This window comes from Dreissena polymorpha, chromosome 5 (genome assembly GCF_020536995.1).
Source record: "Dreissena polymorpha isolate Duluth1 chromosome 5, UMN_Dpol_1.0, whole genome shotgun sequence".
Lineage (NCBI taxonomy): Eukaryota > Metazoa > Mollusca > Bivalvia > Myida > Dreissenidae > Dreissena > Dreissena polymorpha.
Window position 1 is genome coordinate 116214641 of NC_068359.1, and position 26522 is coordinate 116241162.

General features: G+C 35.5%; 1 protein-coding gene across 3 annotated transcripts in view; it reads left to right on the plus strand.

Annotated features, from left to right (window-relative positions):
• Positions 1 to 26522, plus strand: part of LOC127832548 (serine/threonine-protein kinase ATR-like) — a 272751-nt gene that overhangs the window by 14403 nt on the left and 231826 nt on the right. For 2 of the 3 annotated variants that reach the window (XM_052358060.1, XM_052358059.1), the window contains exons 2-8: positions 527 to 588; positions 2626 to 2720; positions 2870 to 3043; positions 3580 to 3762; positions 10994 to 11106; positions 12355 to 12443; positions 24217 to 24334. In XM_052358060.1, the coding sequence (XP_052214020.1) occupies positions 557 to 588; positions 2626 to 2720; positions 2870 to 3043; positions 3580 to 3762; positions 10994 to 11106; positions 12355 to 12443; positions 24217 to 24334 (804 nt within the window). In that variant the 5' untranslated portion in view covers positions 527 to 556. The remainder of the gene's footprint in view (positions 1 to 526; positions 589 to 2625; positions 2721 to 2869; positions 3044 to 3579; positions 3763 to 10993; positions 11107 to 12354; positions 12444 to 24216; positions 24335 to 26522) is intronic. The other variant, XM_052358062.1, reaches the window with a different exon arrangement.

Below are 26522 nucleotides of genomic sequence, written 5' to 3' on the forward strand. Positions count from 1 at the left end.
ATGTGTATTTGGTTGTTGGTGTTTAGTTAAATTTACTAGTATCTAGATTTAATTTGTTCATTTCATTCATGCAAACATAAACCATTAATTTTTACCAACATTACTGGCACCTGCTCTAATTGGTGCCAACAAAGGTAATATTGTTGTCATTATGTCCATGCTTGTAATCTAATAATACTAATAGGAAATTGACTTTGTTTCTTCAAATTCTCATTTACTTTCATTTAGTCTCGCGTAATTGCTTACTATCACTTGTCTTCATAGCAATGGAATAATTAATTGACAATGACATGTGATATACAGTGCCCAACTTCTGCAACTGACTTTCTGTAGCCATGGTGATTGATTGCAACAAAAAGTAAAATCACATTGGAAAATGCTTTTTTTTGCCCAGATTAGAAATCCACGACTGTACGTGTCCGCAAATTAGTCATATTTATTAAAAAACATGAAACTTCATGCAGAAATATAACCGTTATTTTACAGTATTTGTTTATAAACATCACCATTTGACCTTTTTTTTCAGAATAATCAGTGCATAAAGGAAAGCTCTACGATGTTGGCTGAAAGTGTTGCCTTTGTCAACAAGTATGTTTATGGGAACTCCTTTAGCAGATGGGCATGAGGGCAGTGTATTTATTGTTTCCCTCTCTAAGTTGTTCTGTTTTTTTATAGAATTTTCACCAAACTTTTTCGAAATGTTTGTTGACGTAAAACGGAGGCTCTTCAGAGTTAATGCCCTTTTTTATTACAATAATGTAAAATAGACAGTTTCCACTCGCCTAGTACAGTTTTCATTGAATCTTAACAAACTTTCAGGATTATTTTTAACCAGGTTTTCCAAAGGAAAAAACTGGTTATTAGATTGGCGAATGTCAGCGGGCTGGTGGAGAAAGCTTGTCTGGGCCATAACTTTGTCGTTCATTGTGAGATTTTAAAATCATTTGGCACATTTGTTCACCATCATTGGACGGTGTGTCGTGCGAAATAATTTCGTCGATATCTCTAAGGTCAAGGTCACACTTTGAGTTCAAAGGTAAAAAATGGCCATAAATGAGCTTGTACGCGCCATAACTATGTTGCTCATTGTGAGATTTTAAAATCATTTGGCACATTTGTTCACCAATATTGGAGGGTGTGCCACGCGATAGAATTACGTCGATATCCCCAAGGTCAAGGTCGCCATGTCAAAAAATAGATTGATTTTGAAACAAGGGTTGTAACTATGAACAATCAGTAACAATGCACATTTTGAGTTGTCTCCCTTTATTAGATTTGTTTTTCCAAATTGAAATCAAGGTCGCCACGAGTAAAAATAGATTGAATTTGAAACAAGGAGGGTAACAATGCACATTTTGAATTGTGTCCCTTTATCAGACTTTTAAAAAAAGATTGAAAACATGGTTTTGTGACAATTTTGTCCCTTGTTTTACATAAAATGCAAAATGGTTTGATAACTGGCCTTATTGAGGCACTTCAGAGGTATTGCCCTTAAATTACTATATGAAAAGATTTTTCAGGTCACTTATTTGTACAACTTAAATGAAATTTTCACCAAACTTCCAGGAAATATTTGTGTGTAATAAAATGCAGGCAAAGTTTAATATCTTGAAGAACTGAGCCAATCCACACCAGGCACAATAGAGGTATTGCCTTTAATTTATTTAATAAAATTTACTCACAGTTTTGGCTCTGTAATTTTTATGCCCCTGGATCAATAGATCGGGGGTATATTGTTTTTGGCCTGTCTTTCTGTCTGTCATTCTGTCCCAAAACTTTAATCTTACAGTAAAGTTTTGCAATAACTCATGCATGTGTATCTCATAGAGCTGCACATTTTGAGTGGTGAAAGGTCAAGGTCATCCTTCAATGTCAAATGTAAAAAAACAACAAAACAAAAACTTTAACCTACAGTAAAGTTTTGCAATAACTTGAAATATTGAACATAGCAACTTCATATTTGGCATGCATGTGTATCTCATGGAGCTGCACATTTTGAGTGGTGAAAGGTCAAGGTCATCCTTCAAGGTCAAAGGTTTAAAAAAAAGCAAAAAGCGGCGCAATAGGGGGCATTGTGTTTCTGACAAACACATCTCTTGTTACGGTTGTCATTCAATCTTTGCCAAACTTTCTGGAAATGTTTTTTTAAATATATAAAACGGTGGCCAAATTTGATAACCTGCGGAATTGAACCTATTCTCACCAGGCATAACAGAGGCATTGCCTTTCATTTATATACAAAAATGTGGAATTTTTCATCTCTGCTCTGTACTTCAGTTGTAATTACATCTTTGCCAAACTTTCTGGTAATGATTGTTGACATAATAATGGAGATCAACTTTGATTACAAGTGAATTTGCACCAGGCACTTATTTCAAACCTTTTATTGCATACTCTGCCATCTAAGCTCACTTAATTACCCATACACTTTAAATTGAAATTTCCCAAAACTTTCTGCAAATGTCTCGTTTTTTAATGGAAGTCAAGTTTGATAACCAGTAAAAAAAAACAGCATTCAATTGGGTCCTTTGATGTACAATCCTTTTCATGAGCTTGTTAACAGATAGCTTATACAATCTTTATTGGCATGGTACATGTTTTAGCTCTGATCCATGCGTTTTGTAGATTTCAGGGAGGTGCAGATGAGGAGCATAATATATTTGAATGTAGACTTTTTCTTGGAAGACTGGTTCAAGATTACCTGACAGACTTTCACAAATGTAAATAATTACAAATTAAAATGCATACAGCTTTTTATCAAAGATTGAGTTTATCTATTAATAAATAAACTTAGGTTTTATCACATATCAGTTTGAAGTATTATACTGTTGAAAAAATCAGCAGGTAATGTACATTCTTATTTGCCAAGTTTCACAGATGTTGGAAAAGTCATCCAACAGCATAGAGTGTCACATGCCCCTCAAGTGCTGTGCCCTGCTTCTACGCCACTGCAGCGAGGTTTTCTTGCCTGCACCTGTCACCCACTCCGCGGACACGCCTCCTCTTGACAGGGGACCAACCAATGATGAAGACACTACATACGGTAAGTTACACTCAGGAAAGTTTTTGGACTCGATTTTAGTTTTTCTGTCACCTGTTATTTTTATGCCCCCGGATCGAATGATCGGGGGTATATTGTTTTTGGCCTGTCTGTCTGTCTGTCTGTCATCAAAACTTTAACCTTAAACTTTAACCTTCGTTAAAGTTTTGAGATAACTTTTGCAATATTGAAGATAGCAACTTGATACTTGGCATGCATGTGTATCTCATGGAACTGCACATTTTGAGTGGTGAAAGGTCAAGGTCATCCTTCAAGGTCAAAGGTTAAATATATGGCTTCAAAGCGGCGCAATAGGGGGCATTGTGTTTCTGACAAACACATCTCTTGTTCAATTTTAAATTTGTAATTGAAAGAATAAATGTGATAATAAATGTAAAGTAGCAAAATTTCTTTTTAATTTCTACTATTCCTCATTACTAATTTCATGAATGTTGTTAATGTAATAAGGCCATTACTATTTCAGGTTTATATGAGATGTTTATACGAGATTAATGTTTATGCATGTATAACATCTCCAGTCACTGATGCAGGGTTTCTGTGGTGGTACGTGTCTCGAATCACTGTGCTGCTAGGGCAGTTCAATTGTAAGGAGATACACGAGTTGACCCGGGACACTATTGTGCAACTTCTACAGGCGGTCAAGGCGCGAGATTCGTACGAGTACAGCAGATTGCTCAGAGAACTTGTTATTTTTGTCGCAGGTTGGTAGTTTGGAGTTTTATTGAACATATTTGTTGTTTTGAAAATCCAAATTAATTTGAATTTTATGCTTTTATAAATTACAGGCTCTGAAAATGACATAATACATGTGTATCTTGTCATTCACATTTTGGAATTATTTGATTTATGAATTGAATAGTATTTTTTTTATTTACATGTAATTGGTGTAAGATGTTTATGCAATTAAAAACAAACAATTGTTCATTCTTGTACAACTACAGTAAAATATCTTAATTGAGGGTGCAGTTGCATATCACAAATGCTCAAGTTATGGAAGGTTGCAACTGAACAAAATTTCCATATCATGTTATCTTACTGTAATTCTAAGATATAAAAAATAATGTCATAGACTATCAGAGACATTATAACTTATGAACTAACATACACGCAAGATTATTATACTGTGTTTGAACAAGAAATATGAAACACACCTAGTTATATATTTAAATGTGTATACCAATACTTAAGATAATTAACTAAAATTTCAGAGGATGTAAATTGCTATGTACTTCAAATAAAGTCGTCTAATTGACATGTTTTGAGAATTCACCCCCATGAACTGCTCTCCGCTATGACAGGGTGTAAATGATTTGCTAATAACAGACACTCATTCACATCAGTGGCAATAACCTCCTTAAAGGGACCTTTTCACAGATTTTGGCATGTATTGAGGTTTGTCATTAAATGCTTTATATTGATAAATGTAAACATTTGATCTAAGAAGCTCCAGTAAAAAAACAAGAATAAAATTAAAGAAAGAAAAAAATTAACCCTAAACTGGGTTCGAACCACTGGCCCCTGGAGTTAAAGTCTATCGCTTAGACCAATTGCCAAGGAATCTAGCATTGGACTCAAATCCACAAACAGGCCAAGGAATCTAGCATTGATTTCAAAGCAACAAACAGGCCAAGGAAGGTCATCCGTGCTAATACAAATTACTGAGGTATTTTATACTTTATATAAGCAATCCTCGTAGTGTCACAAAGTATAACGACAACAACAGAACTCTCAGATGTATTCAATCATTTCGCATTGCAACGCTTTATAATTTTCAGGTTTTTGAATCGTCAGAAGATACATATAATGGATATTTTAGAGCATGGTAAATGTTCAGTATTACTGTTTCCTCACAAATATAACTACAACAAAAATTCGCCAATCTGAAACAATTTTTAGCTCATCTATTTTTTGAAAAAAAATTATAAGCTCATCTATTTTTTGAAAAAAAAAATTTGGAGCTATTGTCATCACCTTGGCATCGGCGTCCGGTTAAGTTTTGTGTTTAGGTCCACTTTTCTCATAAAGTATCAATGCTATTTCATTCAAACTTGGTACACTTACTTACTATCAGAGGGGACTGGGCAGGCAAAGTTAGATAACTCAGGCATGCATTTTGACAGAATTATGTGCCCTTTTAAAACTTAGAAAATTGAAAATTTTGGTTAAGTTTTGTATTTAGGTCAATTTTATTAGCTCCACTGGCCAGAGGCCAGCGGGGCTTATGTCATGGTCCTGTGTCTGTCGTGCGTGCGTGCGTCCGTCCGTGGGTTAACTTTTTCTTTAAACATCTTCTCCTAAAGTACTGGTCCAATTCTGATAAAATTTCTTAGGAATGTTCCTTGGGTGAACTTTTTTCAAATTTGTTCAAATTATGCCCCAGGGGTCAAATTTGACCCCGCCCCGGGGGTCACAAAATTGAAAATTTGCTTATATAAGGCCTATTTTGTGAAAGCTTTCAAAATCTTTTTGTCCATAACCATTTGGCCTAGGGTTATCAAATTGGGTATGTAGAGACATCTAATAGTTCCTACCAAATTTCTTCAAATTATGCCCCTGGGGTCAAATTTGACCCTGCCCCAGGGGTCACAAAATTGAACAAATGCTTATATAAAGCCAATTTTGTGCAAACTTTAAAAATCTTCTTGTCCATAACCGTAGGGCCTAGGGCTACCAAATTCGGTATGTAGTGACAAGTAATAGTTCTCTACTTAGTTTGTTCAAATTATGCCCCTGGGGTCAAATTTGACCCTGCCCCGGGGGTCACAAAAATGAACATATGTTTAATATATCCGCGGCCCGCGAAATCTCTTTGCATTTCACACTGGTAGATTCTGCCTAAGCATTTTTAAAACGAGCGATATTATTGGCTGTCGTTTCCCAATCTTCCAATTAAAATCGGTTTCATAAAATGTGTTTGGTATTTTGTATGCAAATGGCGCTGTTGAGAATATAAGACAACGTTTACTGTTAACATCACGAAAAATAAGAATTTTCCCGATACTTATGAACCTATTTTCTATGTGCATGTCAAATTGACGTAGAAATGCTTTGAAATGCATTTTATTATAACGCCTGGTAAGCCATCTGGCTTTCGCGGTAGGAGCTTTGATTAATAAAGGGCATTTAGGAGTAAAAAAAAGATAACCCTTAACAATAAAAATTGGTCATAATACTGGAATATTGTTACAAGCTATGTAGAAAAAGAAGTAAACAACTATCAAAACATGTTTATGAGTTATTTCAGCACAAATTGTTTGGATCTGAGATGCTCAAGACGAGATTTTGTACGTTTTTTCTTATTTTCCTCTAAAAACGCATTTTTTTCTTAAAAACTTGCTATGCTCCTTAAATTCATGAAACAAACGCAGTTATTCCGTGAAACTTGCCCAAACGCGTAAAATCCCGCCCCCAAAAAAATGGTGAATTTCTGTAAATACAGCTCCTTTGTGACTGGACCTGGTTTGCCTTTAGGTCAGAATACACTGAATAGTTTCCCTATATAATTCAATGTGAAAGCGACAACTTTAGGCCAAAATAAATGCAACATGCAATAAAAAAGATATGTCATGTTCAATGCAAGAAAGAACTTGACACAAACCAAAATCGACTGTTTTTTCAACTTTTTTTTTCTGCCGTTTCTAAGTGGAATGTAACCTTTTTCAGTGTGAAGATTTACTATAGTCTTCAAGTTTATCACATTTCAGGGATTCAGTAGTGAACACCTATTGATCATGCCCTACCATTATCTCCGAAAGATAACACTCAAATAATAGATATAAGTGTAAAACATGCCTTCCTGTCAACTATGGAATTTTTTTTAGAGAGCACAGCCCTTCATGAAACGGTTATTTAATGTACTGTCAGTTTTTTTTCCCCACTTTTTGGGAAGATAGCCCATGGCTTTGGAATTGGGAATTTTATCTGCATTTTCATGAAATTGGGAAAATAAATTCATTAGCCTTTTTTTCCACATGAAAAGTCCACTGATTAGGGAAATACTAAATTTGATATAACTCTTTATAATCATTCAAATTAAAAGAACAAAATCATATAATACTTTGTTAGATGTAATTGAATTGAAAATGAGATAAAATACCCATTAGACTTCTTTCTAAAAAAAAAAAAAAATTTGGGAAAAAAGTATACTTTTTGCGATTGGGAACATAGCCAAATTTCGGCTATAAAATCGGGCCAAAAAAAACCCTGACTGTAACCTGAAGCGAAAATTAAGATTATTGAAATGACAAATATCAATCGAATTAACGACTGACATCATATAGTTTGATAGGAATAATGAAATGAGTTTGTCAACGAAAAAGACTATGTTTTAGATACAAGAAACAAATATTTTGTTTAGAAATGTGCACAGTGAATTTGTGTCACGGAAACCAGTGTTTCTGTTTGCAATTTGGGAGTTCAGTCTACTCGCGAAGTAAAACAATTTAGAAGTGGATCTTTCGAACATGGAAATAGACCAACATGATTTGATTTATATGATAGTGGATCTGTGTATAATCAGATTCATATGCATATTCTGCTTTATTATGTTTGTCACGCTGTTCAGTTAATTGAAATAGCATTGAACTAAAGATGTGAAATGTAAGATATTGAAAGGTAAACAAATTATATATATTAATTTAACTCAGTTTAATACATCATTAACACAAGAAGAACACTCAAGTGTTTTTGTTTATATTTAGTCCATTAACCTTGTTTGTATATAACATTTTATAAAAAAAAATGTATTGTTTTGTTTGTTTTCACCAAATGGTTAGTATTATTCTTTTATGTTAATATTCTCAAAATTCTTGTTTTATTATAGGCCCTATAACGCACCACGTTAACAATTCTGCTACACTCACTAATGCCCCAAGAATGAAGTAAAGTTCAGGTTATCTACGTAATTAGGTATTTTGCATATGTCATGAACTATATAAGTAACAGAAACTTTGAAACCTACAAACACTTTTTGGAATTTTGGAAAAAGATTCATGATTGAATGAAGGAACTTTCATTAATCTTGTAGATCATGCGTAGATTTGATCTTCAGCATCTAAAAATATGTGAAATAGAAAGAACAACAATATCTTTTGGAGAGATAAATGTACCTACGTTATAAGCAAAGGACCTGTGAGACAATTCCCGGACTTTTTAGTCTGTTTAGTTAACACCATAGTAACGTTTTCCATGTATAAAAAATGCTCACCCTTCCAACTTTAAGCGCCCAGTGGGACGAGGGATAGAAAGAGAAAGTCACATGCTTGAGTACATTTCAACCCACAGGGGTGGCGAAATCTCAAAAAACTATTTTTTATCATAATCTTTTTAGTTTTTTTGGAGGTGCTGCTCAACTTAGTGTTTCTATCCGTTGTTGAAGACATTTTTACCATTAAAGTCGTCTAAAATAACAAGGTAGACCTGATTTGATTATCTTGTTTGATATTTTATTTCAATGGATGATAAATTAAGAAGCATATGTACACTGTATAACACTTTCCAAATGTTTAAAATGCGGCATGCTCTTGGTTCTTAAGAATAAGGGAGATCATAAGGAGAGTGCCCGTATTTTAGCTTGATTGCTCCGCAAATAGCACTGACAATGTTATCGCATGTCAACATCCGGTTTTGTAAAACTTAATTACGACTTTAATACAATGTATTTTTTGAAAATCTGGACCCAAGTTTTAAAAAACTTGTTGTCCACGGACAACTTAATTAAAAAAATCAGTTGCCCAGACAAGCAAATGTACGACTCGGGCAACTCGGACATTTGATTTCGCCACCCCTGAACGCACCACGTTAACAATTCTGCTACACTCACTAATGCCCCAAGAATGAAGTAAAGTTCAGGTTATCTACGTAATTAGATATTTTATATGTCATGAACTATATAAGTAACAGAAACTTTGTAACCTGTCAAACACTTTTTGGAATTTCGAAAATGCGGCATGATTGAATGGTCTTTCATTAATCTTGTAGATCATGCGCAGAGATCTGCAGCATCTAAAATATGTGAAATAGAAAGAACAACAATATCTTTGGAGAGATAAATGTACCTACGTTATAAGCAAAGGACCTGTAAGACAATTCCGGACTTTTTAGTCTGTTTAGTTAACACCATAGTAACGTTTTCCATGTATAAAAAATGCTCACCCTTCAACATTCAGTTGCCCAGATAAGCAAATGTACGACTCGAGCAACTCGGACATTTGATTTCGCCAACCCATGCGCATTGCACGCTTTTTTCCCATAAAAAACAGTGGAGCGATACAGGGCCACCATGGCCCTCTTGTTCCTTAACAATCAAAGCTATTGCTTTCATACTTGAAACACTTACTAACTATCATAAGGGGACTGTGCAGGCAAAGTTATGTAACTCTGACTGGCATTTTTACAGAATAATGTGCCCTTTTTATGCCCCCGGATGGGGGGGTATATTGTTTTTGGCCTCTGTGTGTGTGTGTGTGTGTGTGTGTCTGGTGTGTGTGCGTGCGTGCGTGTGTCCCAAAACTTTAACCAAAACTTTAACCTTTGTCATGACTTTTGCAATATTCAAGATAACAACTTGATATTTGGCATGCATGTGTATCTCATGGAGCTGCACATTTTGAGTGGTGAAAGGTCAAGGTCATCCTTCAAGGTCAAAGGTAAAAAAAACAAATAAAAAAACTTTAACCAAAACTTTAACCTTCTTCATAACCTTTGCAATATTGAAGATAGCAACCTGATATTTGGCACGCATGTGTATCTCAAGGAGCTGCAAATTTTGAGTGGTGAAAGGTCAAGGTCATCCTTCAAGGTCAAAGGTCAAATTTATGGCTTCAAAGCGGCGCAATAGGGGGCATTGTGTTTCTGACAAACACATCTCTTGTTATACTTAGAAAATTGAAAATTTGGTTAAGTTTTGTGTTTAGGTCCACTTTATTCCTAAAGTATCAAAGCTATTGCTTTCATACCTGCAACACTTACTATCATAAGAGGACTTTGCAGGCAAAGTTATGTAACTCTGACTGACATTTTGATGGAATTATGGGCCAATTATACTTAGAAAATTGAAGATTTGGTTAAGTTTTGTGTTATGGTCCACTTTATCCCTAAAGTATCATTCATATTGCTTTCATACTTATAACACTTGCAAACTATCATAAGGGGACAGTAATGGACAAGTTTCATAACTCTGGTTGTCATTTTTACGGAATTATGGCCCTTTTTTGACTTAGTAACTTTAAATATATGGTAAAATTGTGTGTTTAGATCCACTTTACTTCTTAAGTATCCAGGCTATTGCTTTTAAACTTCAAATACTTTCATGCTATCATGAGGGTACTGTACCTGGCAAGTTGAATTTTACCTTGACCTTTGAAATGCCGTCCAACCATCCCACCCAAGAATCCCCCCCCTCCCAAAAAATTTTTTTTTTTTTTTGCATTTTTGGAAGATAATGTAATAAATGACCACACCCCCACATAATATAACCCTCTCCACTCCACCCCTCCCTCCTTTGTGATTGAAATTGAGATAGTTCCCTTCACCTTTAAAAAGAAAAATAGATGAGCGGTCTGCACCCGCAAGGCGGTGCTCTTGTTTCAATTTACTATAAGGTGAAGAGGCCCATTTAAGTTATACAGGGTAAATTTCAATATTGTTTACAAGTATGCACAAGATGTGTGCTTGAGTTATCAAATTAAAGACCCCCCAGTTAATGATGGTGATTTCTTATATTGAAATCATGATAATTTTTCCTGAGATTGGTTGGAGGAACTAGGTATTGGAGTTATAAATGTTAAAGACATTAAACTAAAGTCATTAGTTGTTTTCTATTTGCTTTTCAAGAACTAGCTTTGGCCCTACATGTGTACCTACTACTTGTACAGACTTAATAATATTGTTGCTTCTCATGCTCTTTCCTGTTATTTGTGGTAAATCTTGCAGATTTGGTTCAGATCAATGAACAGATGGTTGAGATGCAAATAGAATCGGCAATCGTTCATCGCTTCCAGGTTAATATGGACCAAGTGTGCAGAAGTCTATTTGAACAACACCATGTAAGTTTATGTTAGAGGGATTTTGTCTACTGACCTTAAAACTGACATTAGCTTAAGTTCTTTTACACCAAGGTGTAGGGATTTGGTGAGTCACTTTTCGGCGTCTTGTTGGACAGTAGTTGATTATTTATTGACCCTGATGAACAATTTACCAACAACTTCTCAGTACCTATTTTGTGAATTTTTAACCAAACATGAATGGAAAGACCCTCGGTATTCAGTCATACAGTTCCTTCAAATTCAGCCATTATGGTAGATATTATTGGTATTCATAAATCAAGAATAGATCAAATGTGTGCATGGTACTGTATTTTGTATTTTCTGCTTCTTTTTCTGTGTAATGTTAATACTACTTGGCTATGTTAAAATAAATAAAACAATTTGTCTTATTGTTTTGTATATAAAAACATACAAAACTATTCTTATTTTACACCATTGGAGGAAAATATTAGTCAAAAGCATTAGTTTGCCCAATATGGACTGATTTAAAAAAAGTAATGATCATGATAAAACTGAGTGTCGCAGGCAAGAATTATGTCTTTGGGTTCAAATGTAAAAGCCACAATTCAGAGTACGTGTACAAAGGTCACGTGTAGGAAATCAGTCCTTACCATTTTGACCAAAACATAACTTTGTACAGCATAAATGTATTTTCAACTGACTTCGCAGAAGTAATCACAGTTTGGCATGCAAGAATCAGATCCCTGGGTGCAAAGTCAAGGTCATAACTCAAAGTCGAGTACCAAACTTATTAAATAAGTATTTCACTCTTTTATCCAGCATAGATGGATTTTCAAAAAACTTGGCAGAAGTGATCAACATGACAAAATAAAGTCATAATAAAAAATCATCCTTAAGTTCAAGGTCAGAATGACATTTCAAGATGTCAAATATAAGAAACCAAGCTGTAACACAATATCAGTAGTAAAGTTGTGTCAAGCATGAATAGATTTTTAAAAACTTTGGAAGATTGAGTATTATGCCCAAAACCAATGCTCTTATGTAACAATTCAAAGTAAGAACATGGGTCTTCAGCATAACTGTTATTTTCCAATAAATTGGCAGAAGTTATATGCATACTGAAACATCGTTGCTTACACAATAACCAAGTTCAAATATCTAATGTTGATAACACAATGCAATGTGAATGGTAGAAAATTGGACTTTACCTTATACAATTATTAACAGGCATGTTTGTGTGAATTGTTTATCATTGCAATAATGTATATAGTCATGAATGTTTTGCAGAGGCAGTCCCCCTGTGCTGTCACATTGACCAGAGCAGATTTCAGCCTGTCAGATCAAGAAACTTGTGAACAGATGCTGATCAACCTTTTGTAAGCAGTAGATTGATTTGTCTTCATAGAACAAATTTTAATTTTGTAAGTGAAAAGTTGCATGCCTGTATACCACTTATTATACTCTCTGCTATAAAAGGTGTATGGGTTCGACTTTAAGTCTAGTGAGAGCATTAGAAAATGGTCTACTACTGGAAACGTACCAGGGCTCGCGCTCAGGGGCGACGTGAGCGAAAGTCTTTTTCTTACGCCAAACTTCACCTAAAATTTCAGAAATTGTAGATAAAAAGCGACTTCCAGTCTCCCTCTTACCGGAATTTGTTTACATCTGGTTTTCTCGATGTCAAGGTCTGATTCAATTTTTAATACACACTGTCGCAGCCCCGAGGCGTGTCGCAATTGAGCAACAGGTAATATTAGATAAACCCCTCCCCAGATTCTCCCAATCTCCGAACTTATCCAATCGGCGATCGATATTCGTCAAGTCAGCGTTCAACATGAATGCAGTCATGTGCAAGCGGGGTGATAATTGAAGTGTGCTACTGTAGCAAACTGTCTGTCATGTGTAATTGATTTGAAAGTGATTAAAGATAATGCACGGGGCTGATGTTGCCATATAAATTGATAAATTAAAGTGATTACGATGAATTATTGTATCACATACTTGTGATCTTTTGTCAGCAAGAATGGTTGCTTTATGCTGATGTTTCGAGGAATGTTTTTGAAACGCGAAAAAGGTGCCATTATTTTGCAGCGAGTAAATGGGATATGTAAGGTAAGTTGTGCAAACAAAAGAAACTTTAGCTATTGTAATTAATTTTCAGTGTCCGCAAAATATTTATCATTATTTTACAAATTGACGATGAAAGTGAAGGTTTACCTAAGAGAAAATGCTCTAAAACACTCAGTCAAGATTCGTTTGACTGGTATGTCAAATACTATACTGGTCTATGGCACTGCAAGATCTGCAGGTATGTTCAGTTAACTTAGGTTATAAGTTTGTTTTGTAGATTTGTTTTACATATACGCGGACGATTATTAGTCCCCTACCGGTGAAATCAGAGGGGACTTATGGTTTGCCCCCTGTGTGTCTGTGAGTCTGTCTGTCACACTTTTCTGGATCCTGCGATAACTTTTAAAGTTCTTCATATTTTTAGCTCACCTGAGCACAACATGCTCATGGTGAGCTTTGTGATCGCCTTTTGTCCTTCGTCTGTTGTCCGTTGTGCAGCGTCAACATTTGCCTTGTTAACTCTCTAGAGGCCACATTTATTGTCCAATCTTCATGAAATTTGGTCAGAAGATTGGTCTCAATGATATCTTGGATGAGTTCGAAAATGGTTACATTTGCTTGAAAAACATGGCTGCCAAGGGGCGGGGCATTTTTCCTTCTATGGCTATATATGGCTATAGTAAAATCTTGTTAACACTCTAGAGGCCACATTTATTGTCTGATCTTCATGAAACTTAGTCAGAAGATTCATCCCAATAATATCTTCATCCTGGACGAGTTAGAAAATGATGCCGGTTGGTTGAAAAACATGGCCGCCAGGGGGCGGGGCATTTTCCTTATATGGCTATAGTAAAACCTTATTTACACTCTAGAGGCCACATTTATTTTCTGATCTTCATGAAACTTGCTCAGAAGATTTGTCCCAATGATATCTTGGATGAGTTCAAAATTGGTAACCTTTGCTTGAAAAACATGGCTGCCAAGGGGTGGGGGCATTTTTCCTTATATGGCTATATATGGCTATAGTAAAATCTTGTTAGCACTCTAGAGGCCACATTTATTGTCCAATCTTCATGAAACTTGGTCAGAAGATTCATCCCAATAATATCTTGGACGAGTTTGAAAGTGATGCCCTTTGGTTAAAAAACATGGCGGCCAGGGGGCGGTGCATTTTTCCTTATATGGCTATAGTAAAACCTTAGTTACTACTCTAGAGGCCACATTTATTTTCCAATCTTCATGAAACTTCGTCAGAAGATTTGTCCTAATGATATCTTGGATGAGTTTGAAAATGGTTTCTGTTGCTTAAAAAACATGGCCACCAGGGGTGGGGCATTTTTCCTAATATGGCTATATATCATGCTTTAGTAAACCTTGTTAACCCTCTATAGAGGCCACATTTATTGTCCGATCATCATTGTTTAATTTGTCAAATTTAATAGAAAAAAATTCTGGACTTATTGTCCCGATGTTTCTTATTTTATATGAGGTAAAAATGCTCATTGATATGAAGACACTGTAAGTTTGGAAAGAATCTGATGAAAAATGTTGACATAATCACCTAACCAAGCAGTTTTTCACTTTTATTTTTAAATTCAAAGAGACATAATTCTGGACTTATGGTCCGATATTGCTCATTTAGAGTTTGGGTTGGGTCCTCATTGATAAAAAAAACCTGTGCAAGTTTGGGAACAATTGGATGGAAATTTTGGACTTCGAACAAGGATTTCAAAATTTCTCAAATTCTAAGGAAGATAACTATGGACGTAATGGTCGGATAATGCTAAAGGGCCCATACCACCTGGATAGTAATATGTGTCGCGCTTCACGCTCTATTTGTGGTTCTCAAACAAAAACTCCGAGGAGTGCTTGACTCTAGGGAAACGGGTTGCTGGGACACAGCTCCTCCTTGATAAGCGACTGCTTCCTTTATCGCAACTCATTGTTACAATCAATAATACATGTCGCGCTTCGCGCTCTATATGTGGTAGGGATAGTACTTAGGGCCTATGATAGACAACCATAAAATACAAGGATAATAGATGTGTTGTTTGCATTTATTTATTAATATAAAAACACATGTATTTTTTATAAGATATTTATGTAATGTAAGAAATTTTAAATAACGTTGTCACCACGCGGCATCCATTAATTTTAATAAAAATGTCCAATTGTAGTAAAATGGATTTTAAAATGTTTACATAAAATAAAGCTTTTTATTTTATGCTTTTCGGTGGTTTATAGAGAAATATCAGTGAATTATAACTGATAATTTCACTGTTTCAAACAGTGAAAATTATCAGTGAAAATTATTGATAATTTTCACTGTTTACTGTGAAATAACTTGATTTTTTCTTACGAAATGACGTCATTATCCCAGCGAAATTTTTTAGTTAAACTCTTTAACAATGTATATAAACTATGAAAAAAAAGCATAAAATAAAAAGAAAATTTGTTGGTTTCAGTGGATTATCGATTTTAATTCACTCGTGATCATAGAAAAATATATTTTCTATGATCACTTGTGAATTAAAATCGATAATCCACCGAATCCAACAAATATCCTATATATTATATTTATTAACCTGACTGAAAAAAATTGTCAGCCGCCGAACTGTTCCGTTTGTGCCGGAACCCGGGATTGAACCGGGGGCCTTTAGATGATTGTTGCGTAAACTACTTCAGTCTAACGCTCTCCCAACTAGGCTATTCCGGCTGACATTACTTATGTACTGCTATTTGGTGAAGTTGCTGTATAGCGATCGTTATTATATGTCTATTGATAAACTAATACATTGTACGTTTTCGTACCACTACGCCTTCCAATAAACTTGCTTGCGCGATAGGTCGTCAAATATCGTTCTTCATTGATTCTCCACTAAATAAGCAAATTAGAAAAAACCACAAAATAAATATATTTTGATTATGTTTTGTTTTTATACAAAGCCAGAAAGTTTCGCGTAATTGCCCAGTCCCAGTGATCTTTCCCCTGTGATCAGTTGTGGATCAGTTATTAATTTAAACAATTAGCTTTGCATTATTGGCAATAAATGTAATAGGCACAAATGCAGTACTTATTTACACTAATTTACACAAAAAATCACCACTATGCAATATATTCTTAAAACAAAAATATATACATTGATCCGTAAAATAACTTCTCCCATAAGCGGAAAAAAAATGCATTATATACTAGTCGCCGCACTCCAGTGCGATGCCATTGATTGTTTTGTAGTACATATTTGCCTTTTGCGAATTCTGTCAGTAACATGTGTACATGGTGACATGGTGAGTGGATTCACAGATTCACAGAGACCCATGTAAGGCATTAGCTAGGTATTGGTGTACTTCATAACAGTGCACTCAGGTCCTGAGTATGTATAAAAACCACGAAAATGATTGCATAGTAAACAGTATTAATTTAGTAGTGTAAGGCGGAATTTGGAAGTCACTGGTGAACTTCAGAAAAGTCACGGATGGACAAAAGAGAGATATGTGCATTGTGCTAATAATAGATTTTTATTTTCTGTAGTTGAGATGCGCTAAATTTTGACTTATTTTGAAGTAAGTTGATGGATTTATTCCAATCAGTGTTAGACATCAGATATTTTATCATTGATGATTTCGTCTCTAACATTTTCCTGTTTAAATAAGCAGTGTTTGGAACAGAATCTACCAAAATGCAAATGTCTATGTAATGTAAACACTGATGGACAATTTTAGTAGTGAATAATTCAGTACTTCAATTCCGGTGTTAACCATGTTAACATCGACTTTGAGCAAATATTTTGGCATGAATCTATTACTTAGCAACCTAATTGTGTTGAGATGAAATTTCTTTTTTGTGGTCACAATTTGCGATGTTAATCGCCAACATTAGAGACATGGACGCCGCCATGTTTATAAAGCGTAAAGCGTACCGGCAAAAAACATCGCCATGGGATTTTTTCCGCAGACCAAAAAAATTGTTAGGGTCGGGGGCAAAAAATAGGGTCAGTCGGGTTCCCTGAACGAAAACTTTTTTTCGTGGGCTTATATGGCTATAGTATAACCTTGTTAACACTCTAGAGGCCACATTTATTTTCCGATCTTCATGAAACTTAAGAAGATTTGTCCCAATAATATCTTGTTATCTCAGGTGAGCGACTTTGGGCCTTTTAGGCCCTCTTGTTTCATGAAACTTGAAACATGGACACATGGCAATATGGAGATTATACACGTCATTTTATTTTGTTCCTACGTCAAGAAATTTGGTTGCTATGGCAACAAATAGACTAGAAATACTGGATCCTGCGATAACTAAGTTCTTCATATTTTTTCATGACACTTGAAACACTGATATATGGCAATATGGAGATTATGCACGTCATTTTATTTTGTTCCTACGTCAAGATTTCTGGTTGCTATGACAACAAATAGATTAGTAATATTGCGCAAAATGGTGGATCCTGCGATGACTTTAAAAGTTCTTCATATTTTTTCATGAAACTTGACAAACGGCTAGATGGCAATATGGAGAATATGCACGTCATTTCATTTTGTTCCTAAGTCAAGAATTCTGGTTGCTATGGCAACAAAAAGACTAGAAATATTGCTGAAAATGGTTGAGTTTCACTGGCAAGGGACTTTTATTGCTTGGCAATAAATAGTCTTGTTACTATTATAAATGTCTATGATGCATCTTCGTTCATTATTACTAAATTTGTGTTGAATAATCTAGTTGTTTGCTTTCAATATTAAGATACACAAAAGAAATATAATTATGTGTACTAGTGCAATAATGTGATACACATTTATATATTATGTCTGTTGTTACACCCTACATGCAAACCCTTGTGTCCGAGTCTCTCCACTTCTCCCTAAAGTCTCCTCACTTCTCCCTAAATCAGTGTCCAGGGATAAGTCACTTCTCCCTAAAATTTGAGCCCAGCATGAGCCCATGCATACATGCCAGACATCCCGATCTTGGCGGGCCAGTCCGGCTTTCTGGGTGTTTGTCCCGATGTCCTGATGTGACACAATTTGTCCCGACATTCGTAAAAATCAACATACGTTCTATAAGGTTACCATTAAATTGGCTATTTAAGCTCCTTCTGGCTTAAATTACCATCACCAATCCCTATCTACTAGTCGAGTGATCCAGTGTTGTTTTTGACTCCTTATTAAGCGATCTATCGGCAAATTATTGATTTTATCAGGCATTCACACCATGGTATTTTTATGATAAGGGTCGCTAATTACTAGCAAGAGATGCATCGTAGTGAATTAAAAGCTGACTGCTTTTGTATTTCATGGCCCAAATCAAGTCCAAAGATACTGTTACGCGGTATTCTGTGTATTATACCACCTGAGGCTAAAAAACTTGTTAAAACACCAGCTTTGTATATCAAAGAAATTGAGCGCTGACGGATACACATTGATGTTTCACATAAATTTACTTTCGTTTTTGAATGATTTTAAGAAAATAATGTGTACATATTGCATCAATCTAAATTTAGAGCTAATTGATGATTGCTTGAATAAAAACAGTGCTCGATGCGCGCACATAGCGTTAAACGATTACACATGCCCCTGTCCCCAATTGAAGTCAAATAGAGGCATGCCACAAATTTTACGTTATGGATTCATCCGTGTAGCGCACATGTATGTTTACTTTCGGAAAATGTAGAACGTCCTGTGTTTCTTAAACACATTTATCGTCAATATTTGCCAGACATTATGAGGTTTTGTAAGTAATATACTGACTACAGTAAATGTGGCATGATTGATCGTTTAAGGTGTCCCGCTTTTTGGTCAAATGTCCCGACATTTTTAATGGAATGTCCCGATTTTGACCTGAACATTTCTGGCATGTATGCTGGAATCAAATTGATTGATATATGTCCCATAGTTGTTGGAACAAAATAACAAACTCAAGTCCATTTCAGTTTTAATTGCGATTAATTTTTGTTGATTAAACTCTTAACACAACGTTTTCCATATTCTTAAATATTCTGAGCAACAAGATAAATGCGGCGGCCTAACGGCCCCGCCACAACAAGTAACTGTGACCTATCTACTCAGTTGTCTAACGCATACTGACTTTCTCTACTGAAGTGAATATATTAATATACATTGAAACAGTCAATGGTGATGTGTGCAATTTCCAATGGGAATGTGTGCTAATTCACGTGTTCAAAGGTAACAATGTAATATGACGCATGCAACAGAAGTATAATGACGTTGGCGGTCATTTACATGAAATGATACAACAATTATTGCGCTGCATGTTACCCAAGACATTACTAATTTTTGAAACAAGCAATGGGCAATTATTATGTTTATATATGATGTATATTTATATATCCATTTAGATATATACAATATTGAACTTAATCCAAAACAAACATAAATTAATACTATCCTAAGTAATCTATCTTATGCACTATGTGATGTGTCCATAGACGTAAACTTTTAAGAAGTACTCATATATTTCATAACACTTAAATTACATTTGACCAATGCCATGCAAAAATGGGTCTAATGTCATATGAGAACAGTGGAGCTCCATACCAGCATGCCAATTTGCAGTCAAGATGCTTTTTTGTCCGCTTTAGTGTCACACAAGGTTTTGGCTTTACAATAGCGCACAGGGTAGCAGTTTCCTTAATGCTTGCAAATATTGATCTTATTTTCATTACTTACAGATCAAGTTCAAGTATCTTTCTGGTAAACTGACAAAGTGATGTGTCTTTGATTTGGAATTTTCTTTTAAATAACAATTTATGGATTTTTTTCCAAAACACCTTTAGATACTGTCCAAGGCACGTAACATTGTCAAATATTAATGGACTATAACTCTTGTGTGATTTTTTCAAGTGGGATATAGCTGCTGTGTGTCTTCAAAATGCATAACAGGGTTTTGTGTTTCACAAACACAGTTCGTGTTTGATGACGTTCTTATTTTGGTGACATGATTATTACACATATCATGCATGTGTTGTATCTATGCTACAGGCACATGTTCATGTGTTTCAGGCGTGTGTTGTATCTATGTGACATGCAGATGTTGTAACTATTTAACAGGCACATGCATCTGTGTTACAGGCATGTGTTGTATCTATGTTACATGCAGATGCTGTAAATATTTGACAGGCACATGTATCTGTGTTACAGGCATGTGTTGTATCTATGTTATATGCAGATGCTGTAACTATTTAACAGGCACATGTATCTGTGTTACAGGCATGTGTTGTATCTATGTTACATGCAGATGTTGTAACTATTTAACAGGCACATGTATCTGTGTTACAGGCATGTGTTGTATCTATGTTACATGCAGATTTTGTAACTTTTTAACAGGCACATGCATCTGTGTTACAGGCATGTGTTGTATCTAAGTTACATGCAGATGTTGTAACTATTTAACAGGCACATGCATCTGTGTGTGTTACAAGCATGTGTTGTATCTACGTTATATGTAGATGTATTATTTAACAGGCACATGCATCTGTGTTACAGGCATGTGTTGTATCTTTGTTACAGGCATGTGTTGTATCTTTGTTACAGGTGTGTATATATCTCTGTTACAGGTGTGTGTATATATCTGTGTTACAGGTGTGTGCATATATCTGTGCAACAGGTGTGTGTATTTATCTGTGTTACAGGTGTGTGTATATATCTGTGTTACAGGTGTGTGTATATATCTGTGTTACATGCATGTGTTGTATCTATGTAAAATGTACATGTTGTAACTATTTAACAGGCACATGTATCTGTGTTACAGGCGTGTGTTGTATCTATGTTACATGCAGATGTTTAACTATTTAGCAGGCACATGTATCTGTGTTACAGGCATGTTTTGTATCTATGTTAAGTGCAGATTTTGTAACTATTTAACAGGCACATGCATCTGTGTTACAGGCATGTGTTGTATCTATGTTACATGCAGATGTTGTAACTATTTAACAGGCACATGCATCTGTGTTACAGGCATGTGTTGTATCTTTGTTACAGGCATGTTTTGTATCTGTGTTACAGGTGTGTGTATATATCTGTGTTACAGGTTTGTGTATATATCTGTGTTACAGGCATGTGTTGTATCTATGTTATATGTAGAGGGTGTAGCTATTTAACAGGCACATGTATCTGTGTTACAGGTGTGTGTTGTATCTAGGTTACATGCAGATGTAACTATTTAACAGGCACATGCATCTGTGTTACAGGCATGTGTTGTATCTATGTAATATGTAGATGTTGTAACTATTTAACAGGCACATGTATCTGTGTTACAGGCGTGCGTTGTATCTATGTTACAGTCAGATGTAACTATTAAACAGGCAAATGTATTTGTGTTACAGGCATGTGTTGTATCTATGTTACATGCAGATTTTGTAACTATTTAACAGGCACATGTATCTGTGTTACATGCATGTGTTGTATCTATGTTACATGCAGATGTTGCAACTATTAAACAGGCACATGTATGTGTTTTACAGGCATGTGTTGTATCTATGTTACATGCAGATGTTGTAACTATTAAACAGGTATCTATGTTACATGCAGATTTTGTAACTAACAGGCACATGTATACAGTCCAACCCCTACTTCTGGTCACCCCTCATCGCCGGTCGCCCCGTGTAGGCGGCCGGTCTGTGCCACGACCGTCGATAAACACTATATAATGCACCCCTCTTAAGCGGTAACCCCGTTTCTCCGGCCAGCGGCCAGCAATTTTGCATCCCAAATGTTAAATTCCCCCCATATGAGTGGTCACGCGCAAGTAAGTCAGACATGTACATTGGCAAAATTACACAGACGCAACGGCGAAACAATCGATACGTACTTCCAGTCTGCGTTTAGGCTCTGTAGTACTGAAGCGTGACGTGTGATAAACATTTTGACAGCCAGTTTGCAAATTGCAATTAATTAGCGGCGGATTATCGGGTTATCGGGTTAAAAACAATATGCGACCGTTTGATCTTTTTGTTTCCGCACGTGCGAATATCACCTATTATTACTGGAAAGGAGATTCTTAATTTATAATTTATTATTTGTAGCTCATACTATTTCAAGCACACATTTATGACAATTATCGGCTAATTAAAAGTTAAAAAGAACAACAAAACTTTTAACTGAAATAAACTGATCTACATGTTCTCTGTGCTACAAAGTTTTTTATCCAAAAATCAATACACGCATGCTTTCGAATCATGGGTATGGCGTGACATTGCACATTGGTGCATAATTTTCGCGCACTTTTGTCGGGACAAAGGAAATACACGATGCTAGAATTTGTAAACGTCTCGTTAACATTAAACAATCGGGAGTGTGTTTCGGATTACAAATTATTATTCTCATTTGGGAATAAAACAAAACATTTATATTTGTTTTATATTTACAATGATTTCAATATTAATTTTGATAAAACCCTTTACGCGGCGAAATTTTTTTTTAATAATATTATGCATGAAAAGCACGATTACCAGGAGGATTACACGCGGTTGCTTTTATCAGTCTCTTAAGTAACTGGCCACGATTTTATCGTGAAGGAGATCACTGTCGGGACCAATTCCTGCGGTAGGTATTCAAAGCCATAAAACTGCAATAAACCGATTAAATTATCGATTTATAGTGACACGGGAGTTATTCACGCCTAACTGATTCACAACTGTTCCCATCTTAAGTGCATTGGGGCCATACAACGCGCATTGTGTAAAAAATGAATCATGAAAATGATTCTTTTTCATTGACTTGATTCTGATGATGATGATATTGATGATGATTAAAAAGATGAATAGAATATTTTTTTGAATGAAAATGTTGTCTTATAGCTGATTTTAGAAAGAAAGAAATAAAATTATTTTAAGTCTATACATTGTTTAGTACATGTACACATATTTACCATTTTGTTTATACAAAAATTGAACAGTTGGCCATGCACTCATCAACTCCAGACTCCCTATGACCCAACCCCCTCTTAAGAGGCCACCCCGCTTAAGCAGCCAATTTGGCTGTTTCCCTTGACTGGCTGCTTAAGAGGGGTTGGACTGTATGTGTTACAGGCATGTGTTGTATCTATGTTACATGCAGATGTTGTAACTATTTAACAGGCACATGCATCTGTGTTACAGGCATGTGTTGTATCTATGTTATATGTAGATGTAACTATTTAACAGGCACATGCATCTGTGTTACAGGCATGTGTTGTATCTTTGTTACAGGCATGTATTGTATCTATGTTACAGGTGTGTGTATATATCTGTGTTACAGGTGTGTGTATATATCTGTGTTACAGGCATGTGTTGTATCTATGTAATATGTAGATGTTGTAACTATCAAACAGGCACATGTATCTGTGTTACAGGCATGTGTTGTATCTAGGTTACATGCAGATGTTGTAACTATTAAACAGGCACATGTATCTGTGTTACAGGCATGTGTTGTATCTATGTTACATGCAGATGTGGTAACTATTAAACAGGCACATGTATGTGTGTTACAGGCATGTGTTGTATCTATGTTACATGCAGATGTTGTAACTATTTAACAGGCACATGTATCTGTGTTACAGGCATGTGTTGTATCTATGTTACATGCAGATGTTGTAACTATTTAACAGGCACATGCATCTGTGTTACAGGCATGTGTTGTATCTATGTTACATGCAGATGTTGTAACTTTTTAACAGGCACATGTATCTGTGTTACAGGCATCTGTTGTATCTATGTTACATGCAGATGTTGTAACTATTAAACAGGCACATGTTTTGTGTTACAGGCATGTGTTGTATCTATTTTACATGCAGATGTTGTAACTATTTAACAGGCACATGCATCTGTGTTACAGGCGTGTGTTGTATCTATTCTACATGCAGATGTTGTAACTATTAAACAGGCAGTATTTGTGTTACAGGTGTGTGTATATATCTGTGTTACAGGCATGTGTTGTATCTATGTTACATGCAGATGTTGTAACTAATAAACAGGCACATGTATCTGTGTTACAGGCATGTGTTGTATCTATGTTACATGCAGATGTTGTATCTATTTAAAAGGCACATTTATGTGTGTTACAGGTATGTGTGCATCTGTGTTACAGGCGTGTGCTGATGCGTGTGGCTGGAGATGTATGTGGGTTTTGTCTGGAGAGTCAGGTCATGGCCCTTGCTGCCGGGGCCTGCTGTCTGCTCGAGATCGGAGAAATAGACATGAAAATGGTCAGAATGTCAAGGATTTTATTTAACTTTATTTACCTTATTAGGCAGGAACATGGGAATACAATATACCAAATCAGCTGTTATTATACCATTGGTAATGGGGGCTATATAGGAATCACTTTGTCGGTCAGTCTGTTGGTCGGTCTGTCTGTCCCGAAAATTTCATCCGATCTTCACCAAACTTGGTCAGAAGTTGTACCTAGATGATGTCTAGGTCAAGTTTGAATCTGGGTTATGCTGGGTCAAAAACTAGGTCACGGGGTCACTTAGTGCATTTTAAACTGAAAGTTTGTCCGGACCATAACTATGTCATTTATCGTTAGATTTTAAAATGACTTGGTACATTTGTTCACCATCATGGGACGGTGTGTCATGCGAGAGAAGTATGTCGATATCTCCAAGGTGAAGGTCAAACTTGGAGTTGCCCATAAATGACCTTGTCTGGGCTATAAGTTTGTCATTTATTGTGAGACTTTAAAATCATTTGGCACATTTGTTCACCATCATTGGACGGTGTGTCCTGCGAAAGAATTACTTCGATATCTTCAAGGTGAAGGTCACACTTTGAGTTCAAAGGTCAAAAATGGCCATAAATGAGCTTGTCCAGGCCATAACTATGTTGTTCATTGTGAGATTTTTAAATCATCTGGCACATTTGTTCACCATTATTGAACGGTGTGTCATGCGAAAGAATTATGTCGATATCTCCAAGGTCAAGGGCATGCTTTGAGTTCAAAGGTCTAAAATGGCCATAAATGAGCTTGTCCGGGCCATAACTATGTCGTTCATTGTGAGATTTAAAATCATTTAGCACATTTGTTCACCATCATAGACAGTGTGTCATGCGAAAGAATTACATCGATATCTGCAATGTCAAGGTCACACTTTGAGTTCAAAGGTCACAAATGGCCATAAATGATCTTGTCCGGGCCATAACTATGTCATTCATTGTGAGATTTTAAAATTACTCCGTACATTTGTTCACAATCATTGGCCGGTGTGTCACGCAAAAGAATTACGTTGATATCTCCAAGGTCAAGGCCACACTTTGAGTTCAAATGTCCAAAATGTTCATAAATGATATTGTCCGGGCCATAACTATGTCATTTATTGTGAGATTTTAAAATTACTCTGTACATCTGTTTACAATCATTGGATGGTGTGTCATGCGAAAGAAATACGTCGATATCTCCAACGTCAAGGTGACACTTGGAGTTCAAAAGTACAAAATTGCCATAAATGAGCTTGTCCGGGCCATAACTATGTCATTCATTGTGAGATTTTAAAATGACTCTGTACATTAATTTGGTTAACAGAATTCAAGAGTTCAAAGGTCAAAATGGCCATAAATGATAATGGCATAATAATTCTTAAAAATCACCATTAAATCTCTTGTTTTGTGAAGACAGCATGCAAAATATTCTGTGTCAATGCAGCAGGTGGGGGTATACGTCTCGTCTGTAAAAAAGCTCTAGTTGCTTTTTAAATCAAACAAATTTAATTAATTCCTCTGTCCCTACATTGTACCAGAAACTGCAGTATCTTGATCTTCATTCATCTTAAATTAACTATTTTAAGCCATTTTCACTTTTTAATTTAATTTTGTTTAAACCAATCTTGATATTTTTAAGATTGTTTCATTAAATTTAAATTACTGTTAAACAAAGAGCTCTTATATATAGAAACCTGATAATGTGTCAAGACTTGGTATGGGAATGAAAGTACATAGTATATATCAAGGCCTTGCCTATGTATGTATATGGGAAAGTGGGTATCAACATCTGACTATGATTAGAATATGAGAAAATTGCATAGATGTTCAACCCATTCAAAAGACGTCAGTCCTTGGACATATCCGATAAAATTTGCTGAGGTCTGGTAATATTTCCGGCATTGTCGTACCTTGTGTCCCACAAAAATATATGTTTAAGTTTAGTAAAATGAACACTATAAATATGTAAAAAAAATACGGGCTAGTTTGTTTATTTTACAAAGATTATCTTAATTTAAAATAAAACAGATTTTACCAACCAGTCTGACTGGCTTTCTTTGCTTGTCACGTAAAAATCTCCAAGCGCGATTCTTAAACCCAAACAAATATTGAACCTTGTTTTTTAATAAGCAGGATCACAAAATAACAGCTCCTACTAAAAAAATTGGTCGCAAGTAATTTTAAGATATAAAGCAA